Source organism: Manis pentadactyla, chromosome 16 (assembly GCF_030020395.1).
Source record: "Manis pentadactyla isolate mManPen7 chromosome 16, mManPen7.hap1, whole genome shotgun sequence".
Lineage (NCBI taxonomy): Eukaryota > Metazoa > Chordata > Mammalia > Pholidota > Manidae > Manis > Manis pentadactyla.
In genome coordinates, this window is record NC_080034.1 from 23,132,342 (window position 1) to 23,156,919 (window position 24,578).

The window sequence follows — 24,578 nt, forward strand, 5'->3', positions numbered from 1 at the left end:
ATATTTTCAAGGTTTCAGTACTTCCCAACTTTATATATAGATTCAACAGAATCTCAACAGAAACACCAGCATTTTGTGAATATCAAAAACCTTACTTTAAAGACTGTATAGAAAGGCAAAAGATCCAGAATAGCCAACACACTGAAAGAAGAACAAAGTTGGACGATTGACACTACTCAACTTCAAGACTTACTATAAGGCCACAATAATCAAGACAGTGTGATATTGGTGAAAGAATAGACAGATCAATGGGACAGGATAGAGAACCCAGAAATAGATCCCCATAACTATAGTCAACTGATTTTTGACAAAGGAGTAAAGGCAATACTGTGGAGCAAAGACAGTCTTTTCACAAATTATATTGGAACAACTGAACCACCACATGCAATGAGTCTAGAAACAGACTTACACCCCTTATTAAAAAAAATGGCTGAAAGTAGTTCATTGAACTAAATGTAAAATTCAAAACTACAAAATACATAATACAGGAGAAAAACCTATATATCCTTGTTTACAGTGATGACTTTCTAAAATACCAAAGCATGATTCATGAAAGAAAGGACTGGTATTCTGGACTTCATTAAAATTTAAAAATTCTATGAGAAACAATGACAAAATAATGAGATGACAAGTCACAGACTGGGAAGAAATATATTTGATCTGAAATATACAAAGAACTAGTAAAACTCAACTATAAGAAAAAACAAAAAACCTGATTAAAAAGTGGTCAAAACCTTAATAGACACCTCACCAAAGAAGGCATACAAATGGCAAGTAAACATATGAAAAGATGCTCCACATCATATGTCATCAGGAAAATGTATATTAAAGTAATGAAGTCCACTTCACACCTATTATAATGACCAAAATCTGAAATACTGATATCACCAAATTCTGGTGAGGATGTGGAGCAACAGAAATTCTATATTTCTGGTGGGACTGCAAAATGGTATAGCTTCTTCGGAAGATGGTTTGAAGTTTCTTACAAAATTAAACATACTGTTACCACAATCCAGCAATTGTGCTTCTTGGTATTGCCAAAGGAGTTGAAAACTTGTATGTCCAGACCAAAACCTATATATGGATGTTTATAGCAGCTTTATTCATTCTTTCCAAAACTTGGAAGCATCCAAGATGTCCTTCAGTAGGTGAGCGGGTAAATAAACTGTTGTATATCCAGACAAGAGAACATTAGTCAGTGCTTAAAAGAAACAAGCCATCAAACCATGAAAAGACATGGGAACCTTAAATTCATATTACTAAGTGAAAGAAGTCATTCTGAAAAGGCTACATACTGTATAATTCTAACTATATACTACTCTAGAAAAAACAAAACTATGAAAACAATTTAAAAATTCAGTGGTTGCCAGAAGGGTGGAGGGATAGATGAATAGGCAGAGCCAAGAAGATTTTTAGGGTAGAGAAAATAACTCTGTGTGCTATCATAATGATTGCTCTATGTCATTATACATTCACCCAAACCCATAGAATGTAGAATAGCAAGAGTGAACTCTTACATAGTTTATGGACTTGGGTGATTATGGTGTGTCAATGTAGATTCATCTTTGGTCAAAAATGTACCATTCTGGTAGAAGATACTGAATAATGTTGATAAAGTTATGCATTTATGGGGGCAGGTAATATATAGGAAATCTCTGTACATTCTTCTCAATTATAAAACTAAAACTGCTCTTAAAAAATAAAGTCTTGACAAGAAATAACAAGTGTTGGGGAGGATGAGGAGAAATGGGAGCCCTTCTACACTGATGGTGGGAATCTAAGTTGGTACAGCCACTGTGGAAATCAGTATGGAGGCCACTCAAAAATACTAAGACTAGAAATACCACATGACCCAATAATTCCACTTCTAGGAATTTACCTAAAGAAAACAAAATCCCTGATTCAAAAAGATATACACGTCTAATGTTTATTGCCACATTATTTATTACTATAGCCAAGATATGGAAGCAAACTAAGTGTCTATCAGGAGATGAATGGATAAAGATGTGATACATATACACAGTGGAATATTATTCAGCCATAAAAAGAAAGAAATCCTGCCATTTACTACAACATGGATGGGCCTAAAGGGTATTATGCTAAGTGAAACAAGCAAGGTAGAGAGAGAGACAAATAGCACAGGATTTCACTTATTTGTGGAATCTACAAACAAATAAAAACAAAATGAACAAAGTATCAGTGGACTCATAGACACAGAGAAGTGACTGGTAGTTACCATTGGGAAAGAGTTGGAGTGGGTGGATGGGAAGGATGAGGGTGACAAAGGAGCATAAAATTTCTCAATCATAAGTTGGTTACAGGGATGTTAGTACAGCATGGAGAAGATAGTCAATCATTCTGTAACATCTTTCTGTGCTGACAGATAGTAACTGTAATAGTTGGAGTGAGGTTTTAATAATATGGGTAACTGTTGAACCACTGTGTTGTATACTTGAAACTAGTAAAAGATTGTATATCAACTATATTTCAATTTAAAAAGTCTTTAAAAATAAAAAAGAGCTCTTATGGATTCACTAATAATAGTTATGTGAATAACAAAGTATATGAACAATTAAAAAGAATGAAAACTATTCAAAGAAAATAACAAAAGGCATAAAAATTAAAATTACAATGGATACCTTTTTATTTGGGGAAAAATTTACATACATTGTTGGGGGCAGTGTGTAAATTAAGAATCTAGACTCTAATAATTCTTTCACAACTATTGTATATATATACCATGTAAATATTGCAATACAATACAAATTTGCTTATCATAATCCTAAAATATTAAAAGTTTGAACATGACCTCATTGAAAGATTGAATAAATTATCATATATAATTTCAAGGGAATATTATAAAGCTCTAAAAAATCTTGAATCTTGTTTAGGAGAATAATATATGGCATAAAATTTAATCATATTAATTAAAATTTTTCAATTATAGAATTATGGAGATACATAATTTAATGCCTTATTTTTTGATATTTTCTAGATTTGTTAAAATGTACACATAGTACTTCTTGTAATCAGAAATAATGTGTTCTCAAGTAAGAAATCAGTAATTTCAGTTACTCTTCTTTTACTGTAGCTACGTGTACCTTGGTGGATCCTGACTGGTGCTCAAAATATTTGGTTGCTGTAAGAGAAACTGTGCTATACATGAAAAGCAAATTGACATATGTTCCTCACCAACTAAGATTTGCTGTATTGAGAGGTTATATGAAGAAAAATAATCTTGAAAAGAAAGATGTACCTCTGATGAAAGATTGACTAACTCAATTATTTCATTCTATTAGTATCACATACAATTTTCTAGCACTAGATATTTACGAACATTTTTATCTAGTCGTGTCATGAGCAATAAAAGATATCAAAGAAATTTTTCACTGGGGAATTATATATTATATATATTATTTAATTGGTCACTAATTAATTAATATATAATATATAATTAATTATATGTATTAATTATATATGTCTATTTAAATATATAAAGTGTTCAAAACACTACCTACATAGTAAATGATTAACAAATATAGCTCTTAATATTCAATGATAAGGGATGTGAAGCCCAGAGAGATGATTTGACCAAAATGTTTCATAGCAAATCAGTAGAGTACGAAAAAGGATTCAGGTACCCTAACTCCTGGATTAACACTCTCCTCAGATGTCTAAGAGGCTATAGTCCATGGAGGGAGCCTCCATTAAGGGGAGATGTCAAAAAGGACAAGGCTTTTATTATTTTCATGCTGTTTTCTCTTTTTATCTTTTCCATAACCCTTAGGCAGCACAGGCAGCCTTTGCCATTACTAGTGTGCCAAGGATGAGAAAAATATCCTAAAAACACGAGGCCTGGATGAGCACCAAAACTTTTAATACTGTTCTTCGGACTGAAGGTCCCATCAAATCTGAAACTATCTACCATCACTTTAAATAGTTATCAAGGTTTTGAATCTATGCTTAAGAAAAGGTTAGTTCACAGGACCCAATTCCATGTTTGCACGTTTGTTGCAGAGACTGGTCCTAGGGATGCAACAGTTTCCATATATTATAGCCTCTGAATAACCTTGCAGAGTCCAGTTTTCTTGGTTCACCAGTGAGGCCTAATGAGGTTTATCACATTTTTTATCATTAATAAAGAAACTGTCCTTTCACTCTAAGAGCAATTTAATGACTTTAAAGTGGGCATATCACTATTATATCTCATTAATGGACCGTGACAACCACCATTTTCAATAATCCTGTTACTCTCAGCTCTTAAGAAAACTCAAAGCAGAGCAAAGCAAAGTGAAATTTGACTTGGATCTTTTGTTAAACATCCCCTTTACATAATCCTAACAAATATCTCCTTAAAAATACTATTCAAATAATTTATTCTCATTGAAATAACTTACTATTTATTTATGGTGTCATTATTTGGCATCTTGCAAATACAACATTGCATACACTATTATTTGGTTGTTTGGTGTGTGTGAAAATATTCATTGTGAAATTCTCTTGTAGGTATGTGTCTCTAAGATCCACATTGCCTTTGAGAGACATCAAATATTTATTTCAGTAATGATGAAGAAGGCTTTACTAATGATAATAATGATCACAAGGATAAGGGAAAAGTAATAAATTATGAGACGAGTTTCTGCTACTTTTAAAATTCAGTAGTTCATTTACATAAGCTTTTTAAAAAACAGCAAAGATTAGCAGAAAAGCAAAGATTAAACTCTCCTATTTATATTCCTCAGGCCCCCTATGGGAATTTCTTTGACAACTAGTTATTAAAAATCATAATAATGTGCTAGGGGTGTCATCAGCCCTTTACATTACCAAGATCAGAGAAAAACACTGTCCAGCATTTTTGCCCCAGGCACTGCTAAACAAGAGTTAAAATTAACTTTTGATAAACATGAATGACTGAATTCCTATCCCTGCAAGGAAAGAAAGAGACAAATATATAAGATACACTGTCTACTTCCTCTTACTGAAAGAATCCAGAGCTGCTGATCTGACTGACTTTCTTCATGTATGAAGATTCCTGTCCTTCTCTTTGTTTTATTTTTCTTTCTGGCCCCATTGCCACCAAGTAAAGTGGAAAAGTTAATTGAAGAGGTGAGACACCTTCCTGAAGAGAGAAGTCTCAGCTGAGTCAGCTGGAGAAAAAGAGACTGAATTGCCAAGAGTGGTTTATGTTGGTCCCAGGAGGGAATCTCAAAAAGGACTTGTAACCTTAATAAAAGGTAAAGCTCCTGGTGAGTCATATCATTGCAGGAGACAGTTCAAGGCCTTGATCAAATGCTTTGTATGGGCTGGCTCTCCAGAAAGACAAGTTAGATAGGATATTAAAGTATAATCATTTGGATCTTTGATAAGTAATGGGGCATTGTGCATACTACACTAACAGGATTTTTCACTAACTTACCCTAAATAATAGATTTGGCTACATTGCACGTTTACTTTGAGAATTCTCATTTTTAAAAATGTAGTGTTTTAAACTGAGTAAGAATCTAAAACCATTTTAATGGCTCTTTTTACTTCAGGTCCACTCAGCAACTAATATTAATCAGATAACGAAATGAACATAATCTTTGCAGTTACTAATACCTGGGTTCAGATTTGGTTTCTGCCACTTATTGGATGTATAAATTTATCAGATTATTTAAACTGCTTCAGCAGCAATTTCCACATCTGCGAATTAAGTATAATAATTAAGTCTTCCTTATAGTATTATCATGAAGATTAATGATATATAGATATTGCAAAGTGCCTAATATGATATGTATTAGGTTCTTCTTAAATATTATAATTACTCTGCGTTGCACTGAAACTTCTTAAAAAGAAAAGAAAGAAACCTCTTACTGCCTCATTTTGGAGGAAGAAACCCTTCTTTCACAATCTACTGTAGGAGACAATGGAGGCAATATTTACTCTGTTGGATTTCATGTGCTTGGATTGTGTGGACTTTCCTTTGTAAACCATTTCACTCATCGCTCAGACTGGATTAGCAGCCACAGGGATGTGTCAGGATGGAGATCATTTTAAGAGTTTTTTGTCTCATTTCAGGCTCCTTGAGCTAGAAAAAGCACTTTCCTTATACTATAGAAACACATACCCCAAGAAAATAATTCCATTCATTTTAAACAAACAAAACAAACAAAAAAACCTCTCAGGACATCTGGTTTAGAAGTGGCCTAAAACTTCGATATTTTCCTCTTGGACTTGCAAGTCCATCCCTTAACAGCACAAGTGAAACCAAGTGCTCCAGCAATAAATCTAGCTTTGAGCAAATTAAAAAACTTAAACACCTAATTATTTTGGACAAAAGATTAAAATGGATTGAATTCTTTTATAATGATGATTAATTTTTGTGGATGAAAATGATGAGGATTATTATTGTATTGCATCCTTATAAACTCAGGACAAACTGAGTTAAAACTAGGTTTTGTTTTTACTAACCCCAAACAAGGGTTTTGCTAAAATAAAGACTAGTATATAGGATAACCACATTTGGATAATAAATTTTACCTCCACTATTATCATGATTTGCATGTCCCTTGTGTCACTTGCTTTTGAAAAAAAATATGTGAAAATCTTCATGATATTTTCAGTATCTTCAGAAACCTAAGAGACTTATATATGTGCCTGGTTCCATCTAAAAGTTGAAAAATTTGCAGTTCCTTCTTGTGCATAAATATGAATTTTTATATGATGCAATAGCTGTTATCTAGAGAGAAGCTATTTGTTGTTTTTGTTACTAGTGGAAAAATGCTAATTTAGAATTCCCACTTAAATAATCCTATTCTTTTTTCTCATCCTAGTGCTTGACAGCTGTCATCTTCTGTTATTTGTAAATTCCAATTAAGTCGACATACATGCTTCACACCCCTCATGTAGGACAGTGTAATTTGAGGATGCATTTTTAAGCTGGTGAGATGTCTTTTCCCTCTGGCATCAAAGGCAATAAATAACATCTCGCTAGATAACACAAATAAGGAGACATTGTTAATTTATACAGTGGAACAATGATATCACATGGCCTAAAATATATTGCAAAAAAAAAATCAGTGTAATATGGATTTAACTTCTTTGCTATAAAGCCTAGTTACTAAAAGTAACAGATTTTGTGCTAACATAACTTTACTGAAATCAGAGGGCATCAAAATATTGGGTTATCAGTATCAACGCCATCACAGATGGGTCCTCAATGGTGAGATTCTAGGGAAAGAAGGAAGAGCATTGATTGTTCACATATCTTCTCTGCTGGTGCCTGATAATTCAACATTATGTTTAATGCTTTTACTTTGGGAGTCTCCCTTCCTTAGTAACCCATTTAAAAATGCAAACATTTCTTCAAGAGGTGAAACATTAAGTCTTCTACCCATGATATTAATGAGTCCATTAGACGGTATATTTTGTGATAATGTGGGCATGAGTGCTAGAGAGATGAAGGGACACTGAGAAAAGGAAACACGAGGAGATGCTGACCAATTTCATCCTTCTTCACCATGTGTCTAAGGCTGGTCATGAACAGCATCACCAGTACCCCCAGCAAGGCATCGCTGCCCGACTAACCTTAGGTCTTGGTGTGTGTCCAAAGAATCCCTTTTGCCCCAGTGTCTGCTGGGATTCTCTTCATTCTTCCCACAAAAATCCTAAAGATAAAAGCGGGACAACACTTTATACAATAGGAACTCATTTTTCCATGTTTGAATCCTGAAGACAAAATATTTAAAAGTGTTTAATTTCTTTTGAATTAGAAAAAAAAACAATCAGATGAGTAGGTAGCCAAAGGAATATATAATGTCTGTTTGAAAGTTACTCTAGATCTAATATATATTTAGAAATTCTCATGGGAAACTGAGCTTTAACCACTAGTGGGCCTAGGCTTGGAGAGACAACTGAAAATGAAGCAGAAAATATCACAAAACTGTCATTGCTAGAAAAATAGTAAAAGAAATAACTTCTAAAATCCCTGCTCTCAGGGGGAGGAAACAGCATATGTAGATGCTTTAATAATTTTCATGTCAACAACAGATTTATACCACGTCTGGGGTCCTAAAACTCATGTAATGACTGAATGGTTTATATGCTTATTGTCCTTTTAACAGTAAAATGTGCCATGAAAGACGCCTATGGTTGCTTCATCCAAAGAGGCAAATGTAGACGCGAGTGCCATGATTCTGAAAAACGAGTTGATTTCTGCACACGGCTAAATGCCAACTGTTGTATGTAGGAGTCTGAAATAAAAATCAACATCCCTGACAAATAGAGCACAGTGAGTATATGGATTAGTAATAAATGAAACTGAATCACCTACCAATCAATCCTGTACAATATGGATTGCTTTCTTTTGTGGAACTAGGGTCTCCCCTAGAGATCTGGCAGTGGCAGGAGACATCCAGTATATATAGGGCGCTTCTGTGGAAACGTCATCATTTTGGATGCAATTCTCTATTAATTGGCTGAAGAATGCTAAATGACACAAAAAAGCTATTATCATCAGGATACTTCAATGAAAAGGTATCCACACTGGTAGGAACAGTTCTCCAAACAAGGAGTTGAAGGTGACCAAAGAAATGGAACAAATGGGATTTTTTTGCTTTTTTTTTCTGTGTCCTTTAGAAATAATGGCAGCCAATGAACAGAGACAGGGTTGGGCTTCTGGTCAAGCCCTTAAAGGGCAACGCATTCCTGTCTGTCCTTTCTGCAGTGGAATGTAGATGAGATTGTAGCTGCTACAGTAGACATCTTGTAATTTGGGGTGATCTTGAGAAACCTATAGCAGAAAGATGGTAGGGGCCTGGTTCCTTGTGACCATGGGTGCCCTGGGTGCCCACCTCTGCACTTCTACAAATGGATCTTAATCAGGTCACGCATCAAGGGACCTGAGGAAAGCTGGACAAGTCCCACAGCTAAGACCTAGAGAGCAGGGAACAAAGGATGCTGTGTAATCACTACAAAAGATATTGCATGGCTCATTGAAAACATTAGGAACTTTATTAATAGTCATATCCTTATATTTTATACTAATGTATTGTTTTTGAAACACTTTGAGATATAGAAATGTTTTTAGTTGTCACAAAATTTCTATGAGATAATACAATTCCATCAAACATGTAAAGTAGCTAAGCAGAGACACATATTTAAGGGCACCAGCCCCAAACCAAATTACCAGGGTTCTAATTCTGCAGAGCGAACACTGTATAAAATGTTCTTAAATTAACTTGATGTGTTAAATAATTCTTAGAGAGTTGTGAGGCCATACAGCTAATTAAGCAGTCATACACACTAGAAATAAAGCTCTGTTATACAGTGAACACAATCAGTTCAAACATAAGTCTGAATGCTTCCCTTACTTTAAAATCATTAGGGGCAACTGGAAAATGCGGGGAAGGTAAATACGGAGTTGAAAAAAGAGGCCATATCTAAACTAAGGAGCAGATACAGACAATGAAAGCAGGCAATTAGGGGAGGTCTGATGGCCTATATGTTCATGTTTAGTTACTAGCATTGGCTAATAAGCTTTTGAGACAAACTTTTAATTAGATTGATCTGATAAGTAATGAATGCTTAAATTTTTATTTATTTTCCCTTGTCTGATCTTTCTTATGCACAAAACTTTCCAGATTGATGCTAGCAACTGAGATTTTTATAAGGAGATAGAAAAGGAAACTCTGTAACTTCTCAAGCTTGTTAAAATTAGCTTTCAAACCAATTTTTCTTTAATTGAGTTTATAATCCATTTAAGGAAAAACTCACTTTCCTATATATAGCCTAGGCCATTAATTCCAAAACTCTTCATAAAGAAACTCTTTTACATAAGATTTCATAGTTTTTCCAAAGAGAATAATTGTAATTCAGGGATCTAAAAAGTTTAAGAAACCACAGTAGGACCAGAAAATAATCTTCACACAAACATATGTTCAAACAAAATACATATTAAAGCAAAAATATGTGCACATAAATACACATACACATATGCATACATATATATGTGGCATGTAGGCAGGTAGGTAGAAAGATACTAGATTTATTATTCATTTAATCTACAATGTTTTTGTGTATTTGTATTTACCAGCCACTTCTAATCAGCTCCTTGCTGGAGCCTGGCAAAAAAATCGGGTAACATTGGCATAGCCAGGTTTGCGAAATGTCCACAAAATGAATTCCTCTCAGTACCACGCTCATTGAGGCACATAAGAGAATCAAAACAAATGTTGCTTGTCTAATCTGCATTACTAAATAAGTCATATCTGCTGAAGTTCATCAACACAAGCAGTCTAGCAGCAAGTCAAGCTTGCTGTAGCCCCAGGTCAGAACCTGAGCGCATCACTCTGAGGCTGGATAAAGCCACGGCCACCACGGTAAACTAGCACTTAACTGGAGAACTGGACATCTTGCTGTGGAGCCAGAAGCCTGTTGTCAGAGTGATTATTACTGATACCTGATAAAGAGATCATCTGCTTAACTCTGCAGCAGCTGCTGAAGAACATAATCGGTGCCAATTGTAACAGAAGTGATGTGATTGCTACTGGTTCTTCAGCTTTCGTCCGGTGGTCCCATTTCCCCCGACCCCAGTGGAAATTTTATTCTTCTGGGTGTCTGATTTTTCTTAACTTCTTAAAGGAAACACCAGCAGGCTTCTATAAATTGGAATCTCAAAAGAGAAGGCACTGAGATTCTCCTTTTTTCAGGAGGTCCCAAGAATCTTTTGGTTACTTTTGGCTATACTATCTTGGGCAATATTTGATGTCAATAATTCTTCTCAAAAAAAGGAAAAGTAGAACAACAAAACTGCTGTTTCCTCACCCAGAAACTCATTCATGGGCAATACTTGTGGCCATAAGATAAATAAGTGAAAAGGGGCCAGATACATTGGGCTTGCCAAGCCTCCAATTTGGCAAGTTTTTAAAGTATTAAATGACTGACCTGGCAAGTCTGAAGTTAAGAAAACAGGAACCTTATAGATCAATGACTGCTTTTCCTTTTCTTAGCATTTGAGAACACCGGAGTGTGCAAAAATTTTCTGCCCTATTTAGAGGAGAAGCCAAAAGTGATCTGATGGTCTTTGACAGGAATACCGATTCAATAATCACTTAGTTTTAATGACCTCTGGAGAGTAGGTATGTAAACCCTAATTCTTTTCACTTTTTAAAAATTTCCATTTAATCACACTCCAATTTTCACCAAAAACATAAAACTGCAATTGAGCATCAGAATGTAATATTAAACTTTCAGCTGGCTGTGTTGAAAAGAAACAATGATAGTATAGCTCCTATTTTCTAACTTTGGAAGTGAACTCTTAAAATTCTGTTTGTTCTAACTTACACTTAATTTTATAAAAATGAAATGTTGGGTAGCTACTACAGAATTGAACCTATTGTTCCTCTTACTTTCTATGTAGTTCAGTAACACTTAGCTTCTTTCAAAGCATTTTGGAAAATTCTGAGTTTGGGAGTCAGGTGCAATGATGAATCAGACTCTTTCAAGATATTTAACCAGATCTAGTTCCACAGGCTACAGGAACAAAGAACAAGGTTAGACTTTGTGTCCCACTTGGGAATTCTTGTCTCCTCTCCACCAGAGGGATTTTCTACCTGACAATACCATTAGTTATAAAGAGCCTTATTTTGAATGTTTTCCTCTTGGTTCCTTTGTACATAAGAGAAAACAAGGAGGTGGAAGGGGGAGTCCTGCGCTCACAGCTTGGACTGGGACAACCTTCCTGGTAATTCACAGGATCAACTCCAACAGCCTCAGCTTAGCTGTTGCTAAACCTGAAAGTCATTTAGGTGAAAGAGTAAATATATGAGACTTTCAGTTAATGCAAGAAATTAAGAAAGGAGCTTGAATTAGCTCCCTATTGCCCACAGGATAGTGAAGAGTGGCCTGGAGGCGAATCAGTCAAGTACCACAGCATGGGATGGAGAACGCTTAGAACGTATGGACCCAGGGAAAGCTAGTGAGAGGCTATTGAAATGACCCAGGTGTACATAGAAGAAAGACCTGCTCTAATGAGTGTAGTAGACCAAGTTTGAAAGGTGCCAGCAGATGTTTAATTACCAAATCATGCTCCAGATATCAAATAAAACAAGTACTAATAAGACCTCAAGTACGATATACACTAGGTATATATACTTTTTATAGTGTGACTGGGAAAAGAGCTTATTGCTCTGCTTCTATTTATCAATGCTTTCTAGTTTACAAGGGTACAGACACAGACTTTTGGCTTTCTATATGTGAACTTGGCCAATTTGAGAACCAGTAGGATATAAGGCAGACTGCAAAATCCTACTTAAAACCTTCCATAAGTTCTCTGTTACCATTACCCTCAGGATATAGTCCAGACCCTTTAACCAGGCTTAAAATGTCTACTGTTCCTCTTACTTCTGTGTAGCTCAGTAACACTCAGTTTCTTTCAAAACATCATGTTTTCACTGGCTTCCAAACCTTTGCCTGTGTGATTCTCTCTCCCTAGAAGTTCATGCTTCTTTCTTCACCTAGATAACTCATCTTTTAGGTCTGATCTTAGAATTAGAAACCACCACCTATGACAAAACTTTATGAATCTCCTCCTCCACCCGTGACCCACCTATTAATTCTATAAGAGCACTTTATCACTTAGAAACTGTTGCCCCTTTAGGTGTCTGTGGGACTACTTCCCATTAGACTATAAGCTTCATGAACATGAAAACTCATTTTTTTCTTATTTGCTCAGTATTCTCAGGACCCAAGACAGTGTCTCTTCTATGATGATTTTTCAGTTAAAATTTTTGGGATAAATAAATGAATGAAAGAAAGAGATAGAAGACATAGGGAGAGAGGGGGAAAGCATGAGAGGAAATATAAATGTAATATTTGCTCTAGACCCCATAGGCCAGAAAAACCTCCAGGCCCAAAGTTGGTTACCCTGATTCAGCTCTTGTTTTCCGGTCAGTTGCTGTCTGCAGGGGGTGTGGCTGCTCCTTTGGCTTAGATGCGGACACACTGAGGTTCCTCATCAAGATGTGAATATCAGTGCCCTGCCCCTGGCATAGCTGTTCTACATCCAGAGTGCAACCAGGTCTGGAAATGAACACACCTCTTGTGAAAGACTGAAGAAAAAAATTCAGCCTGACAGTAAGGCCTGACTCCTTCTGGCATTCTCCCGATCCTAGTTCATGGACATTCTCAGCATCTTACGATAGAAAATTAAACCATGAGTGAAGCTTCATTAATCCCATATCTGTTGATGATTTAAGCATTGATTGAGGAACCAATACTTTCATTTTGTTTCTAAAATAGTGGGAAAAATAGTGATTAAGAAGCTAGAGGTTTCTCTAGGAATAAGAAATATAAGTGAGTCAGGGAGGTGGGGGAAGAGTATATCAGAGTGCTGACATTGCTACGTCTTGAAATCAGTGTCTGGGTTTGTATCCCAGCTTCACTGTGTTCTTAGCTATATGATCTGAACAAAAATCATTACCGCCTCTCGAAGCCTCAACGTCCTTATCTGCAAAACAATATAATAATAGCACTCACTGAATAAGCTTGACAGGAGAGTTAAATAAGATAATCCAAGTAAAATTCATATGTAATGTCTGCGTATTATAAATATGTAACCATAACGCTGAAAATACCGTCACCACTGTTACTTTAATAATTTCAGTATGTATACACAGATTACATTGTGATCATCAAAAATCTATCCACCAGTTAAAAGATGAAAAACGGTAAAATATCTTCAAATGTGGGTGGGTTTGAGAAGTCTCAAGAAAGAATTCCTAAGGCAAGGAGACAGCCCTGGGGCAGTTCAATGTCTCAGTTTCTCCTGTGTTTCTTCTCTGTGCCCTGAGTAAGAAAGGAAGCTAGGACTGTACTAATTGTTCACGTGACGCAGAAGCACTGTGCAACTTGACATGGTACTAAAAATGTTATGAGTTCTATAGCAAGACAAAGACAACTTTGTGCTAAAGCTCAAAGACACACAACTTAAAGCGTTAATGCAAAGTACCAGGTGTTTCCAAAGTCTTAATTTACCTGTCTCTTTTTGGAGAATGAAGAAAGGACAAGCATAAAAAATGAACCATTGTGTTAGCTGTGTTTATACTTTCAAATATCTAAATTAAAAAATATTTTGCAATGCTAAACCTTTACTCAAATATAAATATAGTAACAATGATGAAAATCAAACTTAAGCCCCATCTTATTTTCCACCCATTTTATTCCCAAATATAATTATACTCTGCAGGTTTGATGTGTTACAATAGAATAAACACTTTCAAGGTTCCCAGTAGTATATGCTCAGTCCATTCTTTCTAAACAGCCTCCTGAGCAGTTATGGGCAACCACATGAAATGCATTCCAAATCTGTGTCTCTAACCTTCACTTCATTGTTTAACTCAAAATGCACTATACTATTGGATATCTCTTATGAAATTCCATAATTCCTTAAACTCAGCATAATCATCAACAATTCTCTCTCTTTTCCTCCTTATCCCACATAAACTGACTCCTGTATTGCTTATGACCATTGTTAGCATCACATTCCATCTAAAGGACAGGTCTACTTCCTTATTTTCTCCCTCCATAAGTACATTTATTCCAGTTTCATAAATATTCCTTAAGAATTCTCTTTCAGTTCTTGCTGACACGGAACTGGTCAAGCTCTTGCTGTTAGCCCTGCCTGCCCCATGTCATTATATATGCCTGCAGTGATGTTTGCTTTTCAGTCTAGTCCCTACTCAAGTTACAGAGAGGGTCAGTGGAAATCAAAACAGTTGCTATGTGCTGAACACTAAGGATGTAATACTGAATGGAAGGGAATACAGATTAATATAACCATTAAACATGTATTTATTAGTGTGGCATGTGCCAAAATAACAGAAATCTAGGTTCTAAACTTACCTTAAAAAGGGGGTTTCTGAAAAGACTGCATTAGGAAAATGGCATTTAAACTAGAATTTCAGGTAGGAATGGGGAAAAGACTGGGAAAATGTTACTAAATAATTGGGAGACAGGTTAGGGAGGGTAATTATATATGCTTCTGGTAAATTTATCAGGTAAATGTGTAAAGTCCTAAGACAGAAAAGGAACAAAGACATATTTCAAGTAACAAGAGAAAGTTATTTTTATTCTCCAACACCCCAGGAGTAGCAATTTGATTTTAACAGCATAAATCAGTATTGCCTGCTTTTCTTTTGTAATTTACATTAAGGGTACAGTATATATTATGCTAATTACTTAATGCAAATATTCACTGATCCAGACATCAATTTCAATTAATGGCAATGACTAACATACTCATTATTGATAATGAACATGTTTTATGTATCATGAATTCCTTTGTTCGAAACTTCTTGCATGCAACATTTTTGTGAGATTCATATCAAAATAGACAATGTTAAAAGTAAACAATATCATTATGTGTAGTTGCACATCAATCATTCTCATTGCTATATGCGATTTTGGTCAAAAATAATGTATGCACGTGTTGTTAAGGTAGCAAAGAGGAAGCAGTATATAACTCTACTTCAAAATAAATATATGTGTATACAAATTTACTAAGATTTTTATATGAGAGTTCCAGTCACACACAAGCTCAGAAAGAAGAGCCAAATAATATTTAAATGTATTCATAATTAATAATAACTTTAAGACTAACCATAGAATTCCTTTTAGAAATTCCAGTATGCTTAGTTCAATGTAAAAAATGCAGCCTTCATGTTCTTGGGCTTTAGCATATAAATAGGTTAATCAGGCACAAACAGTTCTTTGTCAGGGGTAATGGTTCAGATTTCATGCTTATTCATTTTCCAAACAGTATTTGAAAGATATCATACTGTGTTTTTAGTGCATCCTCCATTTGATGCTTGATAATAAAATATACTTGAGAGAAAATAGCTTTCTCTTGTTACTTGGAGTATGTCTTGAATTCTTTCTAACATGCTCCCCCTGAGTAGTTCCCTAACTTGTTCTTGAGTAACCCCAGCAAATGTGCACCTTCCCAGAGTAACTGATTCTTTTAGGCAGATGATCTGAAAGATCTAAAACTCATCTTCCCCATGATCAGCCTCAGTCACCTTCCCACTAACATGCATGTCTTGGTTCTATACTTTGAGATCATATTCAACAAGTTGTATCACTTTCCCATGTCCAACTTTCAAATATCTGAAGACATCTCAATAATCTCTTTTTCCATTCTAAGTTTCTTTTGCTAAACATTCTCTTTTCTGTCTCATATAATGTGGTTTTACATCCTCATACCATTCTGACACTGTTTTCTAGAATCTGCTCCAGGATTTCCATTGTATTCCATTCTCCTTCCTATAATCAAATGCAAGATTTCACGTAGTGTCTGACTGGTGATGAAACATCCCCCCTGCTTGGAATTACTTTTATCTACTCATGCAGTCTAACATAATTAATCCAATCAAAAGCATGTCTCTATCTAAGAATAGCTAACTAATTTCATTATGTTAGCAAAGCCAACATTTTTTTCTCACTTTTCTTCCAGTCACCATGTGACATATAAAACATGGAGCTAAGGCAGACTGATACTGCAATTTCTCAAAACCATATCCATCTCAGAAATAAATGTTGCTCATCTATATTTTGTGAATGATAAAATATATGTGTATTATGTGTTAGTTATATAAATACTGTGTGTATACATATAATACTGGGTTATATATAAATACCGTGTGTATTACAGCATTACAGTCAACTATATTTTAGAACTCTATTTTCTAATGTCCTGTTGTGTATGTTCGGTAAAGCCTATTAACTCAAATCCTTCCTTCCTACCTCTAAAGGCAGTTACAATGTTCTAAGAACAGAGTGCTTCTGCCCCCCACTGATGTGAATCCACTACTGCTAATAGCTGTTTTGGCCAAGGTTACAATAATTGCGTATCTTTCTTCTACTCATTTGAGCTTCCCGCCTTTATCACTTCCTACCCTTCCTCTTCCTTCCTGGCTCGTTGTTAGCTGTCACTGTTGCTCAAGAGAGAAAGAAGCAGAACTACCACGGAGCAGGGGGGCTTTGTATATATAACTGATTTACTGCAGCAAAGGCAGAGGGCAACTCATCTCCCTTGGGTTGAACTTGGTGAAGAACAGGAATGCGTGTATTTGGGGGAGTCGTCCCTAATCTACATCAGTGGCTTGAGTGTGCTTATATATCACATTGTACTATAGTAGACATGAGATCATGAATTTTTCAGTCTTCACATTTTTTTCTTAATTTCTATGCCCGAATAATTTAGGGATGCAAGTGATGCAAGCTCTATAGCAGTTATTTTTAACTCTTTCCTTACGTATTATTCTCTGTGCCTTCCAGTATCATATCTACCTAGCTCTCTGAAGAAGCAAACTTGTCATAGCTTCAAGACTACACTGAAAGCTAATCAGATTGAAGTGTAATTTCAGAAAAAATTAAACAGCATTTGGTGTAAGGAGCTGTAGGTAGGATAAAGGGAGGACTAGGAAAGTTCAAACGCTGATTGTAGGGCTGCTGCATCTGTAAGGAAAAGGGTGGCAAAGCCGGAGTGTTGCTCTAAGGTAATTCTCTATGACTTCTCAGTGGAACAGAAAAGAAAAGAAAATAAATAATTTCAATTTAGCCAGGACCTGGGTTTCTTCTCTCTCACAGACTCTGTGGCAAGGAGCAAGCCATTTCATCATTCTCGGTCTCAGTCTTCCCATCTATGAAACAGTTAAATTGAGGGACTTCAGATACTTCTTCCATTCTAAATTGCATGATTCTAAGAAAGCCATTCTAGAAGAGAATTCTGGAACAACTCTGACATAAAGCATTTTAATAGCTGAAGATTCTGAGATGTGTGTTTCTATGGGTACGTTAACTCTAGATACTGGTCCCTGTGCTCAATGTGGCTTTGCTTCTAGAAAACCACTTGTAAAAGGCTGTTTCCTAAAGAAGAAATAATATTATGAAAAGTAAATTACATGTACCCTTGCCTTTGGCTTCTCTCTTATCTCAAGTACAGCACGAGAAGTGGATGAGTGAAGGAAAGTTCAGGGCAGGCTTTCAACAGTGTTTTGAAGCATCCTGGACATGTGCATACTCTGTCCAAATACTGGTGCATATTTGAGGGACAGCATGCCATTGCTATAACTTCATCCATCCTGGCAGAGTGACAGCATTACAGATCACTTCGCTGGCCACCAAAGCTACCAGTAATACCCAGTTGTACTCTGGGGAAGTCATTATTATAAGCATTTCCTAGACCTCAAATAAATCTTGCCTCAGCATACTAAGAAGGCATGAGCACTAGCCAAATACAGCTTAGCAGTCGTTGCAGGACGGCAAAGCTCTGCAGGGGAATTGTCTTCCATCCTATCACCAGTGTATAGTCTTAGTTCTTTAAACAGGTAAACAAACAAGCTACCATAAGAGTTTAAAAAAAAAAATTATTTGCTTGAATTTCTATGTTTGCTTTAGTTCATTTGCCAAAAAATGTATTTCACTTTTATATTTTGCTTGAATGTTGAAGTAGAATAGGTTTATCTATAGGCCATACTGTTTGATCTGGTCTCTCTGACAGTGGAAATCCATTCTTCTTGCCAAGATTTGTTTATTTTAGTTATTATTCTATCCCAAAATATGCTTCACATTTTTAAGAAGTACACCATAAATAGATGACTAGAAATTAAATGAAAACATTGAATAAGGTAATAAAACATCCTATTTTTCACTTACAAGTCAAGCCTCAGTATGGGGACTTAGATTTATTATAGCAAGCACTGTTGTTGTTTATACGTGTAAAAATACGCAGGGATTTTTAGTAACTGGATTACTTCTCCCAAATAATCAAAGGATTTCCAAAATAATCAATAAAGGATTTTTTCACACATTTAATTAAATTATTTTGCCTACCCCAATGCAGTAGTCTTTAAAATACTGGAGCTCCTAAACTCTATCTTTTACCCTACTATCTTCCAAGTGCCTTCTTTTTTTTTTTTTTTTTCTATTGAAGGGTAGTTGACACACAGTATTACATTAGTTTCAGGTGTACAACACAGTGATTCAACATTTATATACATGATAATTCTAGGAACCAGCTATCACCATACCAAGTTGTTACAATATTTTGACTATATTCCTTATGCTATACATTACATCCCAGTTACTTATTTATTTTACAATTGGAAGTGTGTTTATATATATATATATATATTTGTGTGTGTGTGAGGGCATCTCTCATATTTATTGATCAAATAGTTGTTAACAACAATAAATTTCTGTATAGGGGGGTCAATACTCAATGCACAATCATTAATCCACCCCAAGCCTAATTTCGTCAGTCTCCAATCTTCTGATGCATAACGAACAAGTTCTTACATGGAGAATAAGTTACATGGTGAACAGTGCAAGGGCAGTCATCACAGAAACTTTCTGTTTTGTTCATGCATTATGAACTATACACAGTCAGTTCAAATATGAATATTCATTTGGTTTTTATACTTGATTTATATGTGGATACCACATTTCTCTCTTTATTATTATTATTTTTAATAAAATGCTGAAGTGGTAGGTAGATACGAGATAAAGGTAGAAAACATAGTTTAGTTTTGTAAGAGAGCAAATGTAGATGATCAGGTGTGTGCCTGTAGACTATGTGTTAATCCAAGCTAGACAAGGGCAATAAAACATCCACGTATGCAGAAGATTTCTCTCAGAACGGGGGGGTGAGGTTCTAAGCCTCACCTCTGTTGATCCCCAATTTCTCACCTGATGGCCCCCCTGCGACTGTGCCTGTCTTAGGTTGTTCCTCCCTTGAGGAATCTTACCCGTCTCTGGCTAACCAGTCATCTTCCGGGGCCATACAGGGAAATGTAAAGTTGGTAAGTGAGAGAGAAGCCTTATTGTTTGAAAAGGTTAGCTTTTTACTTCTCTGCATATTTATGCCCTGTGGCTTCTATGCCCAGCATTTGTCTTGAGGCGTCTTTACCACTTGGAAGAATTATGCCAAGTGCCTTCTTTTTACTAGGCTCTAGTAGAAGGTTGATTTCTACAGTTGATATTCCAACTGAGATCAAATTTATATATATGTATGAACTTTCTACTGTAAATATAATTCTTTATTCAACTAATGAATTGATATTGAACTAATGGAATATTGACCAAGTTACTGAGATAAAATAAAACACAGTGTCTCCTCCTAAGAAATTTTTTTCAAAGTAGAAAGATAAATCAAATATTGATTTTTAACTTGAGAAAATGATTATATAAAATACAGGTTACCTCCAGAAGAGCTAGAAAAATAGAAATAAGCCAAGTGTGCTATAACATCTTAATTTCCTTCAGTATCATTATTGTAGTGTCATGTCTCCCAAACCCATACTTAGAAACTAAGGAGAAGACATAAATCTGTCATCCTAGCTTATGAGGTGTGCAGAAAGAAGTTTAGAGGGACAGTAATAAACGATAAGTATGTTATGGGAGAGAAAAGGTGGGCAGAGCCCAGCCTTTGCGAATGATTGAAAAATTTTAAATACTAGAATGAAATTCCCTAAATATAATTTAGAAAGACAATTCTAGGGGTATAAACTTAATTAACTTTAGCTAAGGAATAGAATAATAATGTCGCATGAATAGTGTAAACAGCAGAGATTGAAATTTGCAATAAATCAGCCCTATGATAATCTGAGTAGAAAATCCTCTTTGGACAGGAAAGCGGGTATTTATGCTGCTCTTCACCGCTTGGCTGGATGTAGTTACGTGATGATTAAGGAATTCTGTGAAACATGGAGAAAATGGATTACATATAGAAAATTGCAGCAAATTTCCAGATTCCCTCCCCTAGGTGTATTAATTGTGAATGCTTTACTACATATACTTTTCCTCTCTTTCATTTTCTCTTAATACATGTATATTTGTATATTATTTATGTATTTATTTACTTCTTTATTGGCTGAATCATTTGAGAGTGAGTTGCAGATCTAATGATCTTTCCCCTCTAAGTATTTTATCACATATCCTCACAGAACAAAGACATTATCTTACATAGTCACAGAATGCTTTCAAAATTACAGAAATTTAAATTGATACAATACTACTGTGCAAAATATAAAGTCCATATTCAAGTTTTACCAAATTGTCTCAATAAAATATTTTACAGTAATTTACCCCATCAAGAATCCAATATGAAAACACATTGTGCTCATTTTCATATATCTTTAGTCTCCTTTAAGCTGATAGCATTCCTGAGCCATTCTTTGTCTTTCCTGACAGCTTTTTAAAGAATACTTCAAAATTATTTGGGAAAATTTATTTCATAGTGTGTTCCTTGATTTCCATTGTTTCTTCCTGATTCATTTCTGGTATTTGATTCTTTGATTTGGAGCAAGAGTACTGCATAAAATCTCCTTCATAAGGCAGCTCATCAAGAGGCATATAATGTCAGTTTTCCCCATTATTGATGATGTTAACTTTAATCACTTGCTTAAGGTAATGTCTTCCAGACTTCTCCTGGATAAAGGAGATTTTTTAAAGATATATCTTTTGGAAACTCAGAATAAATGAGGAAATGTAACAGGTTTAACTCAGTGTTGTCAGAAACCCAGCTTCCATTATAGTCAATATCCTTTGATTGATTATGAATTATGATACTAAATATTAAAGATATGCTTAAAATGGAAATAAGAGAATGGAAACTCATTACAGGAAATATAATGGCATGTGTGCCAAGTTGCTTAATTTGGGAACTTCCTTTTTTTTATTGTAGTTGGCATACAATATTATATCAGGTATACAACATAGTGAATCAACAATTAAATACCTACTAAAGGCTCACCACTATAATATAGTTACCATCTGTCATCATAGAAAGATATTACAATAGTATTGACTATATTCCCTATGCTGTACTTTTATACTCATAGTTAATTTATTCTGTAATTTAAGAAGTTTGTACCTCTTTATCCTTGACCTATTTCTACCACCTCTCATCCTCCCTCCCCTATGGCAACCACCAGTTTATTCTCTGTATTAATGAGTCTATTTGTTTGTCCATTTGTTTTGTTTTTTTATATTCCACATACAAGTAAAATTATATGGAGTTTGTCTTTCTCTGCCTTGCTTATTCACTTAGCATATTATGCTCTAGGTCATCCATATCACAAAGGGCAAGGTTTCATTATTTTTTATGGCTGAATACTATTCCATTGCATATATGTGCTACATCTTCTTCATTAATTCATCTAGATGGACACTTAGGTTGCTTCTGTATCTTGACTACTATAAATAATGTGGCAATAAACATAGGAATGCACCTGTATTTTCAAATTGGTGATTTTGTTTCTTTGGATCAATTCCCAGAAGTGGAATTACTGGGTGGTATGGTATTTCTATTTTTAGGTTTTTGAGAAAACTCCATACTGGTTTCCCTAGTGACTACAACATTTACACTCCCACCAACACTGTAGGAGGGTTTCCTTTTCTCCACATCCTTTCCAACACTTGTTATTTCTTGTCTTTTGATTAGTAACCATTCTGACTAGTGTGGTATGATATTTCACTGTGCTTATAATTTGTATTTCCCTGAAGATTAGTGACGTTGAACATCATTTCATGTGTCTGTTAACCACCTGTGTATCTTCTTTGGAAAAATGTCTATTCAGGTCCTCTGTGCATTGTTTAATCCGATTATTTGGGGGTTTTTGGTGTTGGATTATATGAGTTCTTTATCTATTTAGGATATTAACGCCTGGTCAGATGTATCATTTGAAAATAATTATTTTCCCATTTAGTAGGTTGCCTTTTCACTTTATTGATGGTTTCTCTTGCTGTGCAGAAGCTTTTTAGTTTGATGTAGTATTATTTATTTTTGCTTTTGTTTTGCTTGCCTGGGGAGACACATCTAGAAAAAAATCCTTAATACCAATGTTCAGGAGTTTACTACCTACATTTTCTTCTAGGAATTTTATGTTTTTAGATCTTATATTTAAGTCTTTAATCCACTTCAAATTTATTTTTGTGTATGTTGTAAGACAGTGATCCAGTTCCATTTTTTTTCATGTAACTGTTTAGTTTTTCCAACACCATTTATTGAAGAGACTGTCTTTCCTTCATTAAATGTTCTTGCCTCCTTTGACATAATTAGTTGACTACATAAACTTGGGTTTATTTCTGGGCTCTCTAATTTGGGGGTTTCTGAAAGAAGCTTGCTCCCTGTGTTGTTAAAAGTTATGTTTACAGCTTGCTCAGGCAAAGGGCCTTCATATCAGCATACTGTCTTGTGTTTTTTGTTTAAAAAACAGTTATCACTTTTTCCTCTATAGGCCCCAGTGACAGACACTGTGACTGACAGCTACTCTTAAAAGATGAGCACATATTTCTTTCTTAAGAGTCTCTTTTCAAGAAACTGCCACATAATTTTAATACAATTTAATCAAAAGGGGGCTATCTGGGTTGACTTCATTATACATTCACACATTCAATCACACCAACATCACTTTTCAAATACCATCTCTTACAAATGGATGCTGTTAACTTTCTCAACAGTAAAGGCACGGCATGTGATTTCCACCCATCATTGGAGACTTAATAAATCACCCAACATATCACAGTTTCACGCCAAGTTAGCACCTTCATCAAGGAATGAAATTAGCTGAGCAAATCCTGGCTAATTGTGAAAGATGCTAATTACCCACTCACCCTGTAAAAAAAAGTAAGGCATGAGTGATAGGTGGAGAGCTCTGCACAAAGTCATGAACACTTGGAAATGCAACACTTAAATAAAGCCCAGAACTGCTTATGCAGAGAGAAATGGAGACTAGACAGAGAGCAAAAATACACAGTTAATAAAGGAAAAAAGAATTTGCAGGGATTTTTTTAAATCTCATTTTAGAACTGTAGCAAAACTAGTGGGGACTTTGATGACTCCAGGGATTCATTTTGGAGACTTTATTTCTGGGTCTCCATTGCAAATCCCCACCTGATCATTACTGGGGACAAGTCCTCACTGGTTAATAGCTGTTCACAGCCATGACATAGGATAGCTATGAAAGAAATGACCCCAGTTCAACTACTCCTGGGGAAGGGGAGGGGGTCCATGTTACCAACTGGCAGTAATTGGCTCCCCTGCTGGTGGTCTCTGCAGAGAGGCCAGGAGCTGAAAAAGTCACAGAATGTGAATCCTGAGCAGGCATTGCAGAGGCTGCCGGCTCCTGCTTGGTTACATGAGCTGGTGTAGGTGTGATGGGAGGATTTAGCCCTGTCACTGTCAATCTGGTAGCCTGTCTCTGGATGGGAGACTTTTTCTCCCATTTGTCAATTTGTCACCTTTCACCAGCACAAGCCTCACATCGAGAATGAAAGCATGTTCTTCCTAACAATGCTGTTTAGGTGTGTGATGGTTTAAAAACTACTACAGTATGTACTACCTTTTTCTACTCTTTGAAGCTCCTCAGAAGATCTGAGCAGCCATTTAAGACTTCAGTTCTACCAAACACAGGTAAACGAAACCAATACTCTTATTTTTCAGTTTGTCTGTTTAGTCCCGCTCACTAAACTTGCTTATGAAAGGCAGTTATCACTTTACATTTAATTAAAATGTCCCTGAGTAATGGCTTGTGCAAGCC

The 24,578-nt window shown here is 35.5% G+C and overlaps 2 protein-coding genes across 2 annotated transcripts; both read left to right on the forward strand.

The window, feature by feature from the left end:
- The first annotated feature begins 1,134 nt into the window (after nucleotides 1-1,134).
- On the forward strand, nucleotides 1,135-3,236 carry DEFB114 (defensin beta 114). Its single transcript, XM_057493860.1, is given in 3 exon segments — nucleotides 1,135-1,148; nucleotides 3,072-3,127; nucleotides 3,130-3,236. Coding segments are annotated over 3 exon segments (177 nt in total).
- A 1,786-nt stretch (nucleotides 3,237-5,022) lies between these two features.
- LOC118927647 (beta-defensin 133-like) lies at nucleotides 5,023-11,112 on the forward strand. The gene is made up of 4 exons (XM_057493861.1): nucleotides 5,023-5,085; nucleotides 5,126-5,246; nucleotides 8,103-8,269; nucleotides 10,989-11,112. The coding sequence occupies exons 1-3, from the start codon at nucleotides 5,023-5,025 to the stop codon at nucleotides 8,225-8,227; spliced, it is 309 nt and encodes a 102-aa protein (XP_057349844.1). The 3' UTR covers nucleotides 8,228-8,269; nucleotides 10,989-11,112.
- The last annotated feature ends 13,466 nt before the right edge of the window (nucleotides 11,113-24,578 follow it).

Bases quoted from the DNA above. Each gene is read 5' to 3' on its own strand.
- LOC118927647 (XM_057493861.1), top strand. From the start codon at position 5,023: ATGAAGATTCCTGTCCTTCTCTTTGTTTTATTTTTCTTTCTGGCCCCA. The intron at 5,086-5,125 runs GTGGAAAAGTTA...ACCTTCCTGAAG, and splicing joins CCCCATTGCCACCAAGTAAA to AGAGAAGTCTCAGCTGAGTC. The intron at 5,247-8,102 runs GTGAGTCATATC...TCCTTTTAACAG, and splicing joins AATAAAAGGTAAAGCTCCTG to TAAAATGTGCCATGAAAGAC.